A 22,504-nucleotide genomic window follows, 5' to 3' on the forward strand; every position below is an offset into this window, starting at 1 on the left:
GGGATAGGGCCTGGAAATCTGTGTATTTTTAAAGTTTCCTATTTCTAGAATCAATAGTCCACGTGATTAGGGTCAACCTTTCAAACACCCTTAAATTTTTTTTTAAAAAGTATGCTATCTATAAAATAAAAAACACTTCTGTCTAGCAAAATGTTTATTTGTCCCATCCAAGGCTACCACCAACCCTTTTACTATCCTTTTTCATCTCTGTACCCTATGCTTTCCCTGAAAATGATCTGCATGAGCATTACCCTTGGAGAAACTTTGTTTTTTCACTGGAGCTACTATCTAACAGCTCTTATGAGATTTGTACTATTCCAAGATCAAACTCACTAGTTACAGAACTGTGTTAACACTAGGAATCTCAAATGGACACTAACACCACAGCAACATGGAATTTACTTGAAACACTGTGGAGATTGAATTTAAGTCTAGTTCTATGTACAACTCAAAGAATGTATTTCTAGGTAAAGAAGACAGAGGGGAAAAAGTCAACCCCCATCCTGACAATATCCCAAGTATTCATATTGGTTATTTCAATTCTAGAATTCATCAAAAATTGTTACAAATGATGTTTTTAATGTACTTGGAAGAGTTGTAGCTTTGCCTGAGCAGGGCCAAAGGGCTTTGCTATAAATATACTGGATAATTTAAGGGGACTTTCAATTAATCATTACATCAATAATTTAATGTGTTTTCTTTCATCTAAATTTGTCCAGAGGCAGGTATTTATACATTACGAAAGAAAAAGTATTCTCTCCCTGGGCACAAAGTTGCATATGATATATGAAATTAAATTTTGGTTTAATTGAAATTTGGTTGTAATTTGAGGTTTTATTGTTTCCTTGGGCCCCCTACTACTTCCTTTTAATATGTTATTGAAAGATAACAACTTTTCTAAATTTATTTTTTATTCTAATTTGTTACATATGACAGCAGAATGCATTACAATTCATATTACACATGCAGAACACAATTTTTCATATCTCTGGCTGTATATAAAGTATATTCACACCATTTGTGTCTTCATACATGCACTTATGGTAATGATATCCATCTCATTCCACTATCTTTTTTACCCCCATTCCTCCTTCCTTCCCCTCCTACTCCTTTGCCCTATCTAGAGTTTATCTAATCCTCCCATACTCCTCCTCCCAACCCCACTATGAATCAGTCTCCTTATATCAGAGAAAACTTCGGCATTTGTTTTTTGGGGATTGGCTAACTTCACTTAGCATTATATTCTTCAACTCCATCCATTTACCTGAAAATGCCATGATTTTATTCTCTTTTATTGCTGAGTAATATTCCATTGTGTATATATATACACACATTTTCTTTATCCATTCATCTACTGAAGGGCATCTAGATTGGTTCTACAGTTTAGCTATTGTGAATTGTGCTGCTATAAACATTGATGTGGCTGTGTCCCTGTAGTATGCTGTTCTTAAGTCCTTTGGGTATAGACCGAGGAGTGGGATAGCTGGGTCAAATGGTGGTTCCATTCTCAGTTTTCCAAGGAATCTCCATACTGCTTTCCAGATTGGCTGCACCAATTTGCAGTCTCACCAGCAATGTATGAGTGTACCTTTTTCCCCCACATTCTCGCCAACACTAATTATTGTTTCTGTTCTTCATAGCTGCCATTCTGACTGGAGTGAGATGAAATCTTGGAGTAGTTTTGATTTGCATTTCTCTAATTGCTAGAGATGTTGAATATTTTTTTCACATATTTGTTGATTGGTTGTATATCATCTTCTGAGAAGTGTCTGTTTAGTTCCTTGGCTCCATTTATTGATTGGGCTATTTGTGTGTGTGTGTGTGTGTGTGTGTGTGTGTTTAGCTTTTTTAATTCTTTATATACCATAGAGCTTAGTGCTCTATCTGATGTGTAAGTGGTAAAAATTTGCTCCCAAGATGTGGGCTCTCAATTCACCTCACTGATTGTTTCTTTTGTTGAGAAGAAGCTTTTTAGTTTGAATCCATCTCATTTATTGATTCTTGATATTCATTCTTATACTATAGGAGTTTTATTAAGGAAGTTGGGGTCTAATCCAACATGATGGAGATTTGGGTCTACTTTTTCTTCTAATAGGCACAGTGTCTCTGGTTTAATTCCTAGGTCTTTGATACTTTGAGATGTGTTTTGTGCCTGGTGAGAGATAGGGGGTTAATTTCATTTTATTGCATATAGATTTCCAGTTTCCCAAGCACCATTTGTTGAAGAAGCTATCTTTTCTCCAATGTATGGTTTTGGTGCCTTTGTCCAATATAAGATAACTGTAATTGTGGGATTAGTCTCTGTGTCTTTTATTCTATACCATTGGTCTACTTATCTATTTTGGTGCCAAAACCATGTTATTTTTGTTACTATTGCTGTTTAGTATAGTTTAAGGTATGGTATAGTGATGCTACCTGCTTCACTCTTTTAGCTAAGGATTGCTTTAGCTATTCTGGGTCTCTTATTTTTCCAGATAAACTTCATGACTACTTTTTCTATTTCTATGAGGAATGTCATTGGGATTTTCATTTGAATTGCATTAAATCTGTATAGTGCTTTTGATAGTATGGTCATTTTGACAATATTAATTCTGCCTATCCAAGAACAAGGGAGATCTTTCCATCTTCTAAAGTCTGCTTTAATTTCCTTTTTTAGCATTCTGTAGTTTTTGTTATACAGGTCTTTCACCTCTTTCGTTAAGTTGATGCCCCAATTTTTTTTGAGGCTATTTTAAATGGGGTAATTTTCCTCATTTCCCTTTCAGAGGATTTGTCACTGATATACAGAAATGCCTTTGATTTATGCATGTTTATTTTGTATATTCTGCTACTTTGCTGAATTCATTTACTAGTTCTAGATGTTTTCTGGTGGAATTTTTTTGGGTCTTCTAGGTATATAATCATATCATCAGCAAATAGGGCTAATTTGAGTTTTTTTTTCCTATCTGTATCCCCTTAATTTCTTTCATCTGTGTAATAGCTCTGGCCATTGTTTCAAGAACTATGTTAAATAAAAGTGATGAAAGAGGACATCCCTGTCTTGTTCCATTTTTTAGAGGGAATGCTTTCAATTTTTCTCCATTGAGAATGATGTATTTCAGGGGCTTAGCATAGATAGCTTTTATGATGTTAAGATATGTTCCTGTTATCCCTAGTTTTTCTAGTGTTTTGAACATGTATGGGTGCTATATTTTGTTGAATACTTTTTCTGCATCAATTGAGATGATCATATTTTTCTTATATTTAAGTCTACTGATGTGATGAATTGCATTTATTGATTTCCATATGTTGAACCAACCTTGAATCCCTGGAATGAACCTACTTGATCTTGGTGCACTATCTTTTTGATATGTTTTTGTATTCAATTTGCCAGAATCTTATTGAGAATTTTTGCATCTATGTTTATTAGAGATATATTTTCACTGTAACTGTGGTGATGTTCATGTGTTTGTTGACCTTTATTCTATAAGTAAGATTAAGTATGGTTTAATTTTGTATATCAAACCAACCTTGCATTCCTGAGTGAATTTCATGATCATTTTTGTATGTTGTTGGATTTGATTTCCTAGTATACTATTGATGGTTTGTGGTTCTATATACATAAGGGTATTTATGTAGTTTCTTTTTCGCCCCCTGTGATGTCTTTGTCTGCTTCTGGTATACTGGCTCACAGAATGTTTTTATAAGTGTTCCTCTCCTTCCCTAATTTTTTTTGAAGAATTTCTGAAGGATTGATGTCCTTGATTGTGAAGGACTTTGTAGAATTCAACAGTGAAACAATCTGGGCTTGAGATTTTCTTTGTGGGAAGTTTTTCTTATTAACTGAAGTTTTTTTTATGTCTATTTACAGTTTCAATTTCTTCTTGAATCAGTTTAAGAGCTTTACATCTTTCAAGGAATTTTTCTATTTCATATGGGCTGCCTAATTTTTGGCCTATAGCTGTTCATAGTGTTTCTTTATGATCCTTTATATTTCTGTAAAGTCAATACCATTATCCCTCTTTCACTCCAGATTTTAGTAAATTGGTCTTCATCCTCCCCTGCCTTTTTTTTTTTTGGTATTCTATCTAATGGTTGTTCAATTTTGTTTTCCTTTTCAAAAAAACCAATTTTTTAAAAAACTGATTTCCTGTATCTTTCTTTTCTCTATTTCACTATTTCTGCTCTAATCTTCATTAGTTTCTTCCTTCTGCTTACTTTGGTGTTCATTTATTTTAAAATTAGATTTTATTTTTGTCAAAAAATTTTCAATATCATACAACAGGAAAAGGGTTATAAGTAAAAGAAAGACTTTCTTTCTCCACTGCTTCCAGTAACACTTCTAGAGTAAGGTACCATCATTATTTTAGTTGCTACTTTTGTTACATATAAATAATATGCTTAAATCAGTGACTCCATCTTGTGGTAAAAGAAGATATATCTCTTTTACACTGTTCCTTCCCCCAACACAAACTCAACCCCTATATTTTTCCAGTATAAATATGTCAAATTTTTAATAAAATTAATCATCAGTAATTTAATTAATCATTATATATTATTTATTGAAGAACCAAATAATGTATTATGACTTTCTAATTTTTGAGCAGTTTTTTATATTTAAATGTAATTGATTTTTTTCTGTTTCTTAATATATGGCTTTATTTTTCTTAAAGCACTTTTTCAGTTGATTGCTCAGAAAGTGTAATGGTAGGTAAAATTCCTTTCATTTGAATGATAGTTTGACTAGAGGTACAATTCCAGATTATAAGTAATATTCTCTAAAAATTTTGAAGTTTTCTGGGGTTATAATTGGGAAATCTGATAGAATTTTATTTTTATTTTGAATATTATGTGTTTTCTTTTCCTGGAAGCTCTAATATATCTTTATTCTTGTTGGCTTTCAAATTCCTGGTAATGTTTTACAAGAACAGGAAGGATGTGTCTGATGCAATTCTTATGCCAGAGATTTTCTCGTCATCTTCCTGTTTTAGCCCCCTATATTGTGCCCCACCTCTCAATTGCAGACCCTCTGATTCAGTATATCTGAAGAAGGCGGCACAGGTTTGCTTTTCCAAAATTCATTCCACTTCACCTATATAAACACTTAACTGACAAGTCTATATTTAAACTATCATAGGAATTGCTACCTGACATTATTTGAATGAACTGATGTTTAACAACTATATTTAAGCATGATATTATATATCAAAGTTTCACCAACCATTTTCACTTTACCTCTATAATTTAATTATGATTGTGTAAGAACTGTTTATTTTTAATCAAATCAGAAATCATAATAGAAAACATTATTCCCAGTTCCATGATTGCTCTATTCATATATGTATGGAAATTTGTGGAAGGCTTTCACATTAGTGGGTCTGCATGGATGTTTCAGAAAGTAACACTGATAGACATTAAAAATATAATATAGAAAAAGTCTATCATAAGTAGTTGATTGAAGATTACTCAGTAAAATATGGTAGACTATCTTTTAATTAATATTTATTTATTTATTTACTTACTTATGTAGTTCTGGGGATTAAACCCAAAGATGCTTAACTACTGAGATACCTCCCCAGTCCCTTTTTATATGTTATTTAGAGATAGGGTCTTGGTGTGGTACTTGTTGGTAAGTTACTGAGGCTGGTTTTGAACTTGCATTCGTTCCTCCTCAAGCCTCCTGAGGTGCTGATAGAATGTCTTTTAAATTAAATGAAAAAAAATAGTAAATACATACCTCAACTGAATGCCTATATAGAGAAATAAAATCCATTTGTACAGAAAAAATTCCCCAAAGAAAATGCATACAAACTTCTATTTAACTAAGTTTAGAATAAGAAAGAGCTTCTAAGCATGGAAGCCCTGGAAAAAATTAGAAGGGAATAGATTGAAATTTTCAATTGCATGGAAATTTAAAACTTAAAAAGAAAATATAAAACAAAAGCATAATGATAGTAAAAGATCAATTATAAACTACATTAAAAATAGTGACAACAAACGTAATAATAGGTTAGAAGTCTTAACATTTAAGGTATGCTTATAAATCCTAGAAAAACGTCAAAATCCATAGCAAAATTAACAAGCACATGGAAAGATAAATCCCAAAGCTGAAAAAAATGAAACCAACAAGCATGTAAAATATCCCTATTAATAATTAATGGGTTAGAAATTAAAAGTAACTTAACACCACTGGAAAGTAAAATTGTCAGCTGGTAATGTTCAGTGCTGTCAGAGGTATTGTGAGGGAGGCGCTTTTCTAGTACACTGATGGAGAGAGGAAAATTGGTATACGTTTTCTGAAATGCTGTTCAGAATTATGGAGCAAAGCTCTCCTAGTTTGCTTTTGATTGCTGTGACAAAATCCATAGGTCAGAGGCCTGTTTAGGTATACTGGCTCACAGTTCCTAGTGAGGAGGGTTCTTGTCCTGACGTGCAGAGAGCTGATCTCTCACAGTGTGCTCCCATGAACTGTGCACACTCAGAGAGTGAGTTCTAATGGCTCTTCTTCTTTTAAAAAAATAATATTTTTGTTATTGTATATTCACATTTAAAAATGCACTTATTTATGAGATGCAAAGTGAAGATATAAAAATGGATACAATGTGGAATAATTAAACCAAGTTAGTTAAGATACCCATTACCTTAGATACTGAACATTTGGGGTTTTGAGAACATTTGAAATTCTCTAGCAGTTTTGAAATGTAGGAGACTGTTATGAACTGTATTAAACTTATTTCTCTCTTAACTGATTTTTTGTACCTTTGACCATCATCTCTCTTTGACCTCATCCCTCCACACCTAGTGTCTGTAACAACCCTTCTACTCTTTGCTTGTTATGAATTAAATGGTTTGTTTCCAAATATGAGTGATAACATGCAGTATTCATCTTTCTGTACACTTAGCATAAAGTTTTCCAACTTCATTCATGTTGTTATATAGGACAGACTGTTCATATGGCAGGATGATTAGCATTCCATTGTGCATATGTACCACATTTTCTTTAACCATTCATCAGTCGATTTTATTTCTTGGCACTGTGAATTGTGCCAATCCTGATCTGGGAGTGTAGAAATCTTTTTTTCTAACTAATTTCAAATCTCCTGGATAAATGCCAGAAGTGGGATCCCTGGATCCTATGGTAGTTCTATTTTAAATTTTTCTTACAGTTTTCTGTAACGGCTGTACACTTTATATTCCTGCCAACGGTGCACAATCATACCAACTCTTGTCATCTGTTGTATTTTGGTTACAGTCACTCTAATAGGTATGAGGTGGTATTTCATTGTGATTTTAATGTGCATTTCCCTAGTGATTAGTGATATTGAACATTTTTTCACATACCTGTTGGCCTTTTGTATGTCTTCTTTGAGAAATGTTTATTCAGGTCTCTCAATTTTTATATTGTTTTGTTTTCTTGCTATTGAATTGTTTAAACTCTTATTATGTATCTCAGACCTTAACCCCTTATTGTATGTATAGTTGGCAAATATTTCTCCAAATCTATAGGTTGTTTCTGTACAGTGTTAATTGTTTTCTTTGCTATACAGAAGTTTTTTAGTTTTATGTAATTCCATTTGTCTATTTTTGCTTTGGTAACCTTTAATTTGGGGGTAAGTTTTTTTTTAAGTCTTTGCCTAGACCAACATTGTATAGTTTCCCCCTATTTTCTTCTAGTAGTTTTATAGTTTTTGATCTTACATTTAAATCTTTAATTCATTTTAAGTTGATTTTTTTAAAAAAATTTTTTAGTTGGAGATGGACATGAAAACTTTTATTTATTTATTTGTTTATTATTTATTTTTGTGGTGCTGAGGATCAAACCCAGTGCCTCATGCATGCTAGGTGAGCGCTCTACCACTGAGCTACATCCCCAGCCCTAAGATGATGTTTTAGTCTGGTGTAAAATAAGGGGCTGTTTTCATTCATCTGTCTGTGAGTATCCAGTTTTCCCAGAACTGTGCATTGAAGTCCCTATCCACTGCATATTCTTGGCACCTTTCTCAAAAATTAGTTGACTCTACCTGTTCCATTGGTAAATGTGACTACATTATTTTTTGCCAGCACCATGCTGCTGTAATTACTATGACTTCGTAGTATCATTTGAAATCAGGAATTGTGATATCTCCAGCTTTGTTCTCTTTCTTTTCTTAAAAGGATACTAATCTATTACAGGGGATCCACCCTCCTGACCTCATCTAAACATAATTGTCTCCCAAAGGCCTGACTTCCAGATACCATCACATTGGGTATAGAGCTGCAACATATGAATTTGGCAGGAAGAGGGGACACTTTCAGTCCATAACAAAAGCTGTAAATGTTTATGCTCCTAGTTCCATTCCCAGCCCTGAAAATCTATTTCAAAACGCAAGACATGGGGTCAAATGTTTAATATTTAATTACTGAAAACATTGTAAACAAGTTCTAACCAAAGAAGAAAAGGAAACTTTGATTGAGCTATATGGTAGGATACTACCATATATCCTTGAAAAATCCTGTCTAAAAACATTTAATATAGGAACTATTTAAAATAAATAATAAATATAAAGAGATAGAAACTTCCTTTTTAAATTTTTTTTCCTTTAAAATTTTTTTTTCTTAGTTGTTGATAGATCTTTATTTTATTTATTTACACGTGGTGCTGAGGATCAAACCCAGTGCCTCACACATGCCATGTGCTACTGCTGAGCCATGGTCCCAGCCCAGAAACTTGCTTTTTTTTACAAGCATTTTTTTGCAAGCATTTTTTTAAACTTTACATTTCAGAATTGATTTTAAAAACTCCCAGCATATATAGTTTACTGAAATGTTAATAGTGACCATCTTTTCTTTCTTTTTAAGAATTTCTTTTTTAGTTGTAGATGGACATAATACCTTTCTTTAATGATTTTTTTTAATGTGGTGCTGAGGATTGAACCCAGTGCCTCACACATGCTAGGTGAGTGCTCTACCACTGAGCCACAACCTCAGCCTCTCTTTTCTTTCTTTAAAATTTTTTATAATGAAAATTCTTTTTATAAAATAAAATATTCATTATTAGAGCCTACAGTAGATGCTTGCTTTATAACTTATTTCTTCCAAAACAATGCTTATATTACTTTGGTGGCATTTTTTATTTTTACAAGAAAGCAAAAAATATTATCCTATTGTTAAGATTTTGTAACTAAGTCAGAAATCATGTATTTTATTAGACCTTTCAGTAGTCATCTTCTGGTCATAAAACATGTAAGTCTTCCCTCTTTTCACCTTTTAAGATCTAAACATGGCTTGTGATATGGTATATTTAAGGTATTTCTTTAATTTCCTTGCAATTCTGTGGCAGTATTTTCTGAGATGACCATTCAGCACATCATTACCGTAATTCCTTATATTTTTACATCTTCACAGAGTTGACTCTCATCTGATTTTTACCCCAGCCTTGTAAAATAAGTACTATGAGTTTTCTGGTTCTGTCTAGAAAAATGAAACCCTTGTCAAAAATAAACATAAATCATGAGCCATGGTGCAAATCCCTGTCTTCTGATTACAAATCTGCTGTTTGAACCTTAGCAATTATGCAGCCCAGTTTATTTTATAGCTTAAGAAAAGGAGATGCGCAGATGCTAAGTGACATGACTATCTCATGGACAGAACGAATGCCAGAGCTAGAACAAACCCCCCTTCCTCCCTGTCTGAAGCTGCTACTTTTTCTTGTTGTTCATTTTTTTTATGGTGCTTCTCCTTTTTTTTGTAGCAGAGATTGAATTCAGGGGTGCTTTACCACTGAGCCACATCCCCACTACCCCCTTTTTTATTTGTTTGATTTGAGGCAGGGTTTCACTAAGTTGCTCAGGGTCTCCCTAATTTGCTAGGGCAGGCTTTGAACTTTTGATTCTTCCACCTCAGCCTCCCAAGTCGCTGGGATTATGGGTGTGCACCACCATGTCCGGCTCTTTATGGTGCTTCTTAGGCAACTTGTGTTGTGTGAGTTTTTCAACACAAGTACAGACTCCTTAACTCACTATCTAGTCAATAACATAATTTTTACAGAGCGTTCCTTTGGAGTGGTGTGGCTTTTTACCAGGTTTGTCTTTCTCTTGCCTGAGGATACCTCTGAGGCATGTTCACATAGGCATACTTAGTTAAAAGGTGTTTAAAACAGGCAGAGCCACTCCAGTACTTTTCTTTGATGACTTTCAGTGATTAAAAAAAGTTGGTATGAAAAACATTTTTTCTTTGAAGTTTTGGAAGGCATTGAATTACAATTGTTTTAAACTTTGTTAAATGATGAAAATGTGCTAAAATAGTAAAGCAAATGCATCAGTTTTTCTTTTACTTTTCTTGCTATTAACTGATTTCCAAAATAAATCTTATCTATAGTAATGTCTGTTTGACCATATATATTATCATCTATCTTTTCCATGGTGTTTCTTATGCAATAATATGCTGGTTACTTTTTTGGGGGGGGGAACCTGGAATTGACCCTAGAAGCATTTAGCCACTGAGCCATGTTCCCAGTCCTTTTTTATTTTTCATTTTGAGACAGGGTCTTGCTAAGTTGCTTAGGGCCAACCAAGTTGCTGAGGCTGGCTTTGAACTTGCTACCATCCTGCCTCAGCCTCCTGAGCTACTGGGATTAAAGGTATGCCCCACTGTGTCTGCTGCTGGTCACTTTTTAAAACATTTGACATTGTGTATAACAGGGAACCACAGACTAGTCATTCATCTACTCCACAAACATTTACTATATAGCTGCTACCATGGTTGTACATGTACAGGTGAAGAATAACTTATCTGAAATCCTTGGGAAAAGAAGTTTTTGGATTTCAAATCTTGGAATATTTGCATATACATTTTGAGATTTGTTAGAGATGAGACCTAAGTTAAACCCAAAATTTATTGATGTTTCCTATACATCTTTTTACCTAGCTTGCAGGTAATTTATACGATGTTTTCAGTGCATTTTGCCTATGACCTGTCGTGTGAGCTCAGGTATGGAATTTTTCATTTGTGGTGTCATGATGGCATTCAAAAAATTCATATTTTGGATCTCAGATTTTGGATCAGGGATGCTCAACCTGTGTTTTCAGTGGATCTGTGCTGTCAGATGAACATAAACTGCGTCAGATGAACATAGATCCTACATCTCAATTTCTTTAGTTAATTTTGTTGATTCATTTGGAAGTGAAGTTACTGTTAACCATTAATTTATTTTCCCTTTATTTATTATTTTACCTGTATTTCCTTTCTCTTGCTAATATAACTATACCTCCATCAGGAAACAGGCTTAAGCCATGTATTGGGTGACCTTTAAGGACAGACAGATATTACAATTACTAGATTTCAAGGATAGAGAATATTTATATATTTGACAGAAGGAAAAAGGCTGTGGTCTAAAAAATAAAAGATGTGGTTGTAAAAACAATGAGAGCAGTGAAGTTTTGGAAAGCAAATGCTGTGAAAGCATGCAGAAACTTTGAAGCATTTTGTAATAGCCTAGTCTAGCTGAAATTGAGAGTTTAATATAAAAATAATTTCTCCCTGGAGTTATTCATTTACTCCCTTTTATGTTTTAAAGCATTTGGGTTTTTTCTTCTTTTAATAAATGTCCCCAAATTAGAAATTATTAAATTTGCTGACAACAAGGGTGCAAGAATTATTTTTCCAAATAAATTGATTCCTTCAAAGACAAAATTTACTAAACTCAGAAAACCTCTTTCTTTTCTCATGTTCCATATAGTTTCTGGAGGGTAACTTGACATACTGATATTGCACTAAATTAAATTCAAATACCTGATTAATGAATGCCCTTGTAGCTGTGAATATAAAAGACTCAGTAACACACCAGACCTCATGGGTAAAGCCACAGAGAAAGGTGGGAAAAGTAACCCACCCCTGGAGGGAAAGCACATTGTCCTAGTTTTAAGATGAGGCAGCTCATATTGTTCTTCACATCAATCTGTGAGCAAATCGATTCATTCAATAAATAAACAATACACTTGGGAATTCAGGCACTGTGACAATTATACTAAAACCTGTCTGTATCCATTACTTGGAAACCGGATTGCAATATTGCACTCTTGGAAGCAAATTGTGAACTGAAAAAATAGAAATAGTGTTGATTTCTTCCTAAGTTCACATCATTATGACTAGTGTCTTATAAGGGACACTTTCTTTTTTAATTAATGATTTATACTGTTTCAGAAGCTTGACTCTATTTGAGAGATTAAGGATGCAAAGAGTGAATATGACTATCTTTAAGTGATAGTGGTTATTTCAAGTTATCCCTGTCCTCACATAGGGAATCTGAAGCTGGTATTCTTCACTGTAAAGACTGAGCTTCAGTCCTGTGCCACAGCACAATCCACAGTTAATTCTTAAATGCCTTGGTGGACAGTTGCTCTAGGAGTTGATAAGATGAGACTATCTCATGCTCTTTTAAAATTATAACAAAGACTATTTCAAGCACAGAATATGTTGATCACGATGAGTTTTCTTCATTTGGGAAATCTAAAGAGTTTCTCAAATGGTAGAATAGTAACTTTAAGATTATGTATTTAATATGGGGAGCTCTTTATTTGTAAACATAATTTTATTATAACATAGACTCACTAATTCATTCACATTTCATCTAAGTATGTTACTCTTGCAAGAACAGAATTGAAAAATTGAGCCAGAACTTATGGTTCACCAACCTATAATATCTATTGTTTGATTTTTTAATTGAAAGTTCATCAACCTTCGCTCTAGAATATAAAGTATATTTGCCAAAAAAATTTCTCAACCAATATTATATTAAATTTTTAAAAATTTAAGTGGAAAACACTGGAATTTATTTTTAAAATCATATAATAAAGACTGCAATACAAGAAAAAATTTATTTAATATTGGTCAAATTATTAATATACTACCAATATATTTGTGAATAATAACTATTAATTCTTTTTCTGTACATTCAAATTGAAATCTGATGGTAGTACTTGTAAGCAAGACACAAATAAAGGGCCTCTTATTAGCAGGCTTGCTTTAGAGATCTATGTGTCTTCTAAGAATATGATAAGTATTTACTAGAAACTTGTTGGAAAAATTTGGTCTTCTTCCTAGACCAGTGAACACTGAACTCTTCTGAAAAATTATTACTGATTATGGAAACTTCAGAAATTTCTAGCATAGCTGAAATTGAGAGTTTAATATAAAAATAATTTCTCCCTGGAGTTATTCACTTACTCCCTTTTATGTTTTAAAGCATTTAGGTTTTTTTCTTGTTTTAATAATTGTCCCCAAATTAGAAATTTAGATTATCAGCATAGTTACTAGAATCACAAATTTGAAGGACTTTCCTCAAAAAAGAGAGCTATAAGTTACATAAAGTAACAATTATGAAAATGAGTAAATTGTGAAAAGAGAGGGAAAAATAATTAAGGCTTATTGTCATATTCCATAACTGTATATTCTTGTATCAAAAATATACTGTGGGTTAAAAATTGGAGGATCTGAACAGTAGAGTCATTTAATGGTTAGAAATTTTTGAATATATATATATATATATATATATATACACATATATATATATAAATACACACACATACACATATACATTTATATATTAAAATGTATTATTTCCCTATAAGATTTTAAATCAAAGCTGTAATTATGTAGGTAAATCACCATAAATTATTTCATGGCTTGAAGTATGTGTGTAGTGTTGCCATCAGTGACATAGTCATATGAGGGAGAGAACAGAACAGACATCTCATAGGATAAAGCAATGGAACCTATGTTCTTGCTAGTCACCTGGGCTTCTCTTTCCCTCTAAGATAAAATGCTAATATGCAGACCTTTAAAATGACTAACCATGCACCTCCTACAGGGAGAAGCATTTTCATATTAAAATATAATAATTATCTGAGGAATTTAAAGGTTTTTAAGAATTGGTGCACATGATGATTATCTTCCAATGTGCATATGTGTATTGGTTGTCCCTACAAGGCTTGGGCAGTGGTGTGGCTGAGAATGATACCCAGTGTTCTTGAGGAAAGAAGTGAGAGGTCATGGGACTCTTGGAGAAACATAACCAAGGTAAAAGGGGACTTCCATGAGCTGATTAGAAGTTGCAGGTTCATGGAGTACTATGGTAGAAGGGGGCAAGAGAAGCAGTATTTGAAGACAAATTCCATGTACCTGACCATATGGTCCAGAAACAGAAGTTTATTTTTTCAAGAGGAAATTAAATGAAAGGGCTTAGCTGTAGCCAGAAGGGTAAGAGAGCAAAAACCAAAGAAAATATAACCTTAAAGATCAAGCCCAGAATCCTGATACCAGAATCAGACAAAGACACATCAAGGAAAAAAAAATTGGACCAATATCCCTGATGAATACAGATGCAATGATTCTAATAAAATACTGGCAAATTGCATACAAAAATGTATTAAAAGATTATGATCAAATGGGGTTCATTCCAGAGACGCAAAGTTGGTTCAACGTATAGTAGGAATATACCTCAACATTGTAAAAGCTATATATGCTAATCCAAAGGCCAGTAACATTCTCAATAGAGAAAAACTGAAAGCATTCCTTCTCAAACCTGGAATAAGACAGGGATGCCCTCTTTCACCACTTCTATTCAACATAGCCCTGGAAACTCTAGCCAGAGCAATTATACAGAAAAAAGAAATTAAAGGGATACAAATAGGAAAAGAAGAACTCAAAATATCCCTATTTGCTGACAACATGATTCTATATTTAGAAGATCCATAAAACTCCACCAGAAAACTTCTGGAACTAATAAATGAATTCAGCAAAGTAGCAGGATATAAAATTAACACACATAAATCAAATGTCTTCCTATACATCAGTGATGAATCCGCTGCAAGAGGAATTAGGAAAACCAGCCCATTCACAATAGCCTCAACAAAACAAAAACAAACTTGGGAATCAATCCAACAAAAGAGGTGAAAGACCTCTACAATGAAAACTACAGAATAATAAAGAAAGAAATTGAAGAAGACCTTAGAAGGATAGGGAGAATTAATATTCCCATATTATGAAAACTGTTACACAGGTTTAATACAATTCCCAAGTTCCAATGTTGTTCTTCATAGAAATAGAAAAGGCAGTCATGAAATTCATTGGGGAAAATAATAAGCCCAGAACAGCCAAAGCAATCCTCAAATTGCAAGAAAGAAAGAAAAGTGAAACAGGAGGCATCATAATACCAGATCTTAAATTATACTATAGAGCTACAGTAACAAAAACAGCATGGAATTTGCACAAAAAAACAGAAATGAAGAACAATGAAACAGAATAGAAGGCGCAGAGAAAAGTCCACACAAATACAGCTATCTTGTACTAGACAAAGGTGCCATAAACATGCATTGGAGAAAAGATAGACTACTCAACAAATGGTGCTGGGAGAACTGGAAATCCATATGTACCAAAATGAAATTAAACCCCTATCTCTCACCCTGCACAAAACTCAACTCAAAGCAGATCAAGGACCTAGGAATTAGACCAGAGAACCTGCGCCTAATAGAAGAAAAAGTAGGCCCAAATCTCCATCATGTTGGCTTAAGAATAAGATTCCTAAAGGGCAAGAAGTAAAATCAAGAATCAATAAATGAGATGGTATCAAACTGAAAAGCTTCTTCATAGCAAAGGAAACAATCAAGGACAGAGAGAGAGTTTACGGAATGGGAGAGATTCTTTCCACCTGCACTTCAGATAGATCATTAATCTCCAGGACATATAAAGAACTCAAAAAACTTAACACCAAAAAACCCCCAAATAACCCAATATATAAATGGACAGAGGAACCCAATAAATAAATAGACAAATGAACAGACATTTCAAAAAAGAAGAAATAGGAACAGTCAATAAATATATGAAATAATGTTCAACATCACTAGCAGAGAAATAAAAGTAAAAACTACAATGGATTTCATCTCACTCCATCAGAATGGCAATTGTCAAGAATACAAGTAACAATAAATGTTGGCAAGGATGTGGGAAAAAGGTACACCCATATATTGTGGGTGGGATTGAAAATTTGTGTAGCCATTCAGGAAAGCAGTATGGAGATTCCTCAGAAAACTTGGAATGAGACCAACATTTGACCTGATTATCCCACTCCTTGGCTTATACCCAAAGGACTTAGAATAGTGACATAGCCACATCAATGTTTACTGCAGCTGAATTCACAATAGCTAAGCTATGGAACCAACCTAGGTGCCCTTCAATAGATGAACGAATAAAGAAAATGTGGTACATATACACAATGGAATATTACTCAGCCATAAAGAAGAATGGAATAATGGCATTTGCAGGTAAATGGATGGATCTGGAGACTATCATACTAAGTGAAATAAGCCAGTCTCAAAAAAACCAAAGGCCAACTGTTCTCTTGATATGCACATGCTGACTCACAATAGGCAGGCTGGAGGGAGGAGTGGAGGTTCACTGGATTGGACAGGGGGAAGAGAGGGGAAGGGAGCTGGGATGGGAATGGAAAAAAAAAAGCAGAATGAATTGGACATAACTTTCTTATGTTCATATATGAATACATGACCAGTGTAACTCCACATCATGTATAACCACAAAAAGATCAGGAGGTACAGGTCAATAGTAAATTATGTGAGAGGTTCTGGGTTCAATCCCTAGCACAGCAAAAAAAAATAAAATTTTTAAAAGGAAGAGCTGTTTTATGGTGATAGAAATTAGAATACTATTCATCCTAAATCTGTCTCAGAGAGGGAGACAGGTGGAAAATTGTAGAGTGATGAAAATTGTAGGGTGATATTCTATATCTTATTGTACTGGTGATACATAGGTGTATACAATTGTCAAAACTTCTTGATTGCTTAAAATGTTTTTGTTCATTATATGCCAATTATATTTCAATTAAACTGAGATTAGTCTCTTTAAAAAAAAAAAAAGATCAAGCCCAGAAAGCAGGCTCTCCTTCCAAAAGAGATTGAAAACTACCATCATATCTTGGACTAGGTTAATGAAAATTTGATAGAATGCTTAAACGCAGGATTCTACCTTCAGACTGCCTGGGATTGAATTCTGATTTTACAGTCAGTTGTGTGACATTTGTAAATCACGTGATAGCTCTGTGTTCTAGAAAAATTGGGATAATGGCACCTAGCTCACATGGCTGTTGTCAGGAATAAGTTGATTTATATAGATTCTTACAACAGTGCTAACAGGGGTAATTTTTAAATAATAATAGGTGCTATAATAGATATAGTATAGACCCACCACATTATTATTACCATTTCTACTTTTCCCAAGCAAAAGACTTGGAACAATGGCCTTAAGCACATGGTATGCTGTGTTTCTCAAGACAGTTTTTAAATGCTAAGTTACCATTAACAGGGTGCCTGATCCATATTCTGTAAGAGATGAGTTCAGTGGCTTTCAAAATCTGCTTCCTAAAGCCCAAGAGTTCTAGAAAAATGCACTAGGAAGATGGGGAAATGGGTGGTGGGGAGCATGTTGGATGAGGGGAGGGAAGCCCACAACTTCAAAAGCCAGGGCTCCATTTTTTATCTTGCAGTTTCTTTTCTATCTGCAGAATGAGTATTATGCTATCAGCTTCAATTACTTTGTAATTCTTTAGAAATTTATGAGATCTATTCATTGAACTAAAGCAGAAGTAAGTATATGAATGAAAGCAACAAATCCTAAATCTGAGAAAAGTAAGTATTGGGGAAAACATATGGACTTACCACAGGGCACCACACGGTAACAAAGATTTCTTGACATCTCTGAAATAGATATAAGTGAAACCTCTGTTGAAAGTATCTTATCTCAATACTTGGGCTCAGCCTATTCAGGAGGAGCACAGACTGGCACAATAATAACCAAGCGTGTGGACCAACAAGAAATATTATGATAGGACTATTACATGCTTACAATCAGAAGACAACTAAAACAGATAATTATTTAAGCATTATATACTGTAGGAGGTTTCTTAGTGGTTAGTGATTTCTGAAAATAACATCTCCCTTCCAAAGCAACTGTCACACCAAAATTCTATACTTATGATCTTTGTATTGCTATTTAGAATTAGATATGATCTCAAAAACACTTGGCTTGATTGAATTGAATAATGCATTTAAAATGGTAAATAAAGTCAACATATTCTGCCTGAGAGAAAACTTGTATTAATTAATGAGTCAGTAGGGTATGTTTATGGCTTAGATTCATCAAATGTTTAGTCCTCATTTTAAGCTTTCTGAAAGTGAAGAAAACACTATAAACATACATGAATAAAAAGAAAAAATAGCATCTGCTTATCTGTAATTTTGATAATAATTAATATGGAAAGCATGGTCTGACTCTCTTTATAGGTTTCACATATGCTGTGAGTTGAAGCTATACAACGATTTTTCTCTCCAATTAAGTCTCCCTTCCACCACTCAAAACTGTCACTCATGCCAGTGTGTGTGTGTGTGTGTGTGTGTGTGTGTGTGTGTGAAAGTATAATATTTTTAGTGTCACTGTTGAAATATATTTGCTTGAAGCAACATCATCTCCAGAATGGATTAGTTTATCAGATTACTTTCAGAGAGTTGGGTCCTGGGTATTGACACCAGGGGCTAGCAACAATTTCATGGAGGACAGAAATCAGAAAGGTATGCAGAATGAAGGGGGAAGGTATCTCCACATGGGGGCCAGAGTAGGGAATGTTGGTAGCTAGGAGGCCCTCATGAGCTGAGGAAAGGACAAGATGTTGACCAAAGAAGACCTTGGGGAGAAGAAATGCAGAGGACAAACCATGCCCTCTCATGAGCCAAGCACATAATCTATCTTCAGCAGATAAGGACTGAATCAAATTATCTTTATCATAGGGTGATTTTTGATAAAAAAAAAATAAAGTCAGGATTTAATGTTAATATTTTTAATTAGTAAAAATATTTTGTACGGCTTATTTTCTAAAATCAAGTTTCTCAAGGAAACATGATTTTCTGATCTAAATTCGTTTAAGTAACATGTTTTTACACCAGAAGAATTATTTTTAAAAGAAAACACTTAACATATAAAAGCATAAACAATTATTCCTTTAATAAGATGTTTCCTATTATAGACACTGAATAACACATCTGCTGCAAGGATTTTTTTTTTTCTCAATACCCATGTGCATAGCTCTGATTAGAGGAGGTAAAAGATGCACGTCTCCTTTCAATAGTGAATTAGACCCAATAGGGAGAAAGGGGATATTTTAATCTGGCAGATTTTATTATGAAAGCTATAATAACCCTTATTTTTTTTTAAAAGAAAATACTTTTAAAAATATAATTCTTTGCTTCACTCTCTGTGTTATTGATTTCGGAAAAAAAAAAAATACCTGAAGAGCATTTATCTCTAGTAGTAATATCATGATTACTCCACAAACATTTTATATCAACATCACTTAAAGAATAAATTTTAACAAGCATTCATTCCATAATTTTTCTTCCATCTAGGTTTTGCTTACATCTGCTGTTTTCAAAATAAGTCCCCGAATGTTGCAGTATATTTATAAAGTAAGACCAGAAGGTAACGATCAACCCAGGGTCTTGGTTTCAACCTTCACTCTATGGTCCACTTCTGTCCCTGTTCAGATGCACTCCTTTTTAAAGATCATAATTTCAAAGTGAACTTTAAGAATGAGGCTCTTTGCATTTAAATTTAATTTTAAAAAGATCTTAGTACCACATATGTTACAATATTTGAATTAACCTTTTCCTGTTCATTTTCAGGGCTACAGCCACACACAGGGGCCAGGTTATTTTCAAAGATGCGTTAGCCCAGCAGTTGTGTGAACAAGGAGGTAAGAGTTGTGTTTGACTTGTCTGTGTTGGTTGTGTCCAAATTACTTATGATAGAGCCTATATTCTATGACTAAGTAAGCATTTCATTATTATTACTTGATAAACTGCCTTAAAATTGAATTATTAACCAGTTTACATTCCTAATAATTATTTATTAAGTGACTGTTGATAAAGGTCTCTAGCCTCTGAGAAAAACCAAGTATGAGCAAAATAAATCAAAAGAAAGTTTATACTATTTTCATAGTTTTTCTAATGAATTAATGTTGGTTATCCTAGAAATACATATCTTAGTCGTAATTTTAGAATTTAAAAAAATGTATTCTGCTTAATTTACCATTTAAACTTGTCAACTTTGCTGAAATTTTTTCTGATTATTACTTTTTTATGTAGTATTTATGGACTTCCTTCAACTGTGGACTATTAAGAATTATGAGTAGATACTATATTTCTTTTAGATTAAAATTTACATAATATCAGATATGTGTGACAGGGAATCAGGCAACCTTAAATGATTTCTACTTTTGAATTGTCCTGTATACATCCAGACTTTCTTCCAGACAAAACTCCAGATACATACTTAGGCACAAAGCACAATAAACACTGAAAATCAGAATCCGTGCCTATGTGCAAATTTGCTCCTCTTACCTCTTGAGATTCCATCCAACTTTGTTCGTGTCTCCATGATAGTGTTTACCATTTCCTATAGAATTTTCCTTTGAAAAGTGATGAATGCTACCCTGAGACTGGGCTTCTCAAGTATAGGAGCTATGACTCAATGCTTCTTGATTCCCCTGTAGCTGGCCTAGTGCCTGGCATATAAGTGCTACTCCAAAGTTTCTGGTGGAGAGAATGAATGAATGTAAATTGGTCTAAGCATACGTTAAGTCCTTGATTAAGCATCTCGTCGATAAATGCATTTGAAGTCCAATGTTGTCTATGTTATGCTGTTTTCACTCATCATCATAGACATAGGACCAATTTCTGTTTAGAATGATATTTCAGGGAATTTGTTAACTTAAGAATTACATTATTGGGGCTGGGGATGTGGCTCAAGTGGTAGCGCGCTCGCCTGGCATGCTTGCGGCCTGGGTTCGATCCTCAGCACCACATACAAACAAAGATGTTGTGTCTGCCGAAAAAAACTAAAAATAAATAAATATTTAAAAAAAAAAAGAATTACATTATTGAGTTTAAAGGAAATGTCCACTAATTATCTTTCTGTTAAAGAAAATCTAATGGACTTAAAAAAATAAAAAATTTACACACACACTCATGTACATATATAGATACAATACACATATAATCAGTACAGTTTTATCTAATTAATGTGATAGTTGATGATTATTACTGGCAAACTTCTGATTGTTTACTTATGTGATTTCTGAATCAGAAAACTCTATAGTTTCAGACATACCAATATTCTTTTGTTAAACAGATTTTATTCTGTGATTTTTGAGTATGCAAATATTTAAAATATGCCTCTGCAAATAAGCTCAAGAATTCTATCACAATGTAAAATTTTTTCTAAACTATGAAAATGTTCACGTTACTGAAAATATAGAATGCTGTATAGCAGTGAATATCAATATCCTGAAAAGTGTGTAATGTCAAAAAAAGTCTAATTTTATTAACATTTATCATCGCCTAAAAGCTAATTTCTTTCAAGCCTTGAATTTAAGAGTCTTTTCTATTATAAATGAATTATTGGGGCTGGATCCTCTAAAATGAAATGGAAAAGCCAAGACAAATCAGTGGGGAAAAAAATTCTCAAGCAGCGAGGAAAAAAAAAATTGCCTTATATAGTAGTGTTGCTCGTGAACATGATTTAAATGAGGGTAGATGTGGATGTTATTAAAAGCGCTGCTCAGCCCAGGGTAGAAGGAAAACACTGAGCTTTTCAACAGCACCTAATACACTGAAATCATCAATTTAACCGAGATAAGATGAGAAAGAATTCTAACAAGACTGATGGCTTCCTGCTGTCAGGAAATAATAAGGAAAATAATTAGTGCTATAAACTGTATATTTATTTTGATCCTATCTACTTTTAATTAAAATATTAATTATTTCCTCAAATAAAATAGCAATTTTAACATGGAATGATTTTCTATGCATTAGATGAGGAATATCTAATATATTTACAAGAAGAAAAAAATGATAATCACTACTTACCACATCACAGGACCTTTCAATTATAACATATTCAGTAGGTTTGCTGATTTCAATTAAAAACAGTTCACACAAAGCATAATTTGTTTTGTGGAGCTTGGATATGGATATTATTACAAGATTGTATTGTATTAGAACACATACTAGTGATGTCTTAGGAAGTCTATAGTCTTGATTCCTTTCCTTAGAAGGCTCTATTGGAAGACTTTATTCTACAAACATATAACCAGCACCTGGAAGGCTGCTGCCCTAACTCATAGAGCTAAACACAGGCATGAAAGTGAAAAGACACCCATTTCCTGTTCTTGAGGAGCCCAGAGGCTGGGATGTAAATGGAAGATCCATGAATCACAGAGGTAGCTGAGTTGCCTGGGGCCTTAGGAAAGACATCCTGGGGAGCTAGTGCCAAAAGGTCTGCAGGGTTTAAAAAAGAGGAGGGGAGTTTCTCTCTTCCTTCCCTTTCTCACTGACCCAACGTTGGTCCAGCCACATTACCTTCTCTGGGAATTGGTTTATAGCCTCCTCCCTGATTGTCCTGCTCCCATTTTCTTGGTGCCTATACA

At 33.7% G+C, this 22,504-nt stretch overlaps 1 protein-coding gene across 1 annotated transcript in view; it reads left to right on the plus strand.

Moving 5' to 3' along the window:
• Positions 1-22,504, plus strand: part of Reln (reelin) — a 470,436-nt gene that overhangs the window by 184,238 nt on the left and 263,694 nt on the right. The window contains exon 4 of the mRNA XM_015488375.2: positions 19,701-19,771. Coding sequence (XP_015343861.1) covers positions 19,701-19,771 — 71 coding nt within the window. The remainder of the gene's footprint in view (positions 1-19,700; positions 19,772-22,504) is intronic.

The sequence above is a fragment of the Marmota marmota genome, unplaced genomic scaffold (genome assembly GCF_001458135.2).
Source record: "Marmota marmota marmota unplaced genomic scaffold, marMar, whole genome shotgun sequence".
Lineage (NCBI taxonomy): Eukaryota > Metazoa > Chordata > Mammalia > Rodentia > Sciuridae > Marmota > Marmota marmota.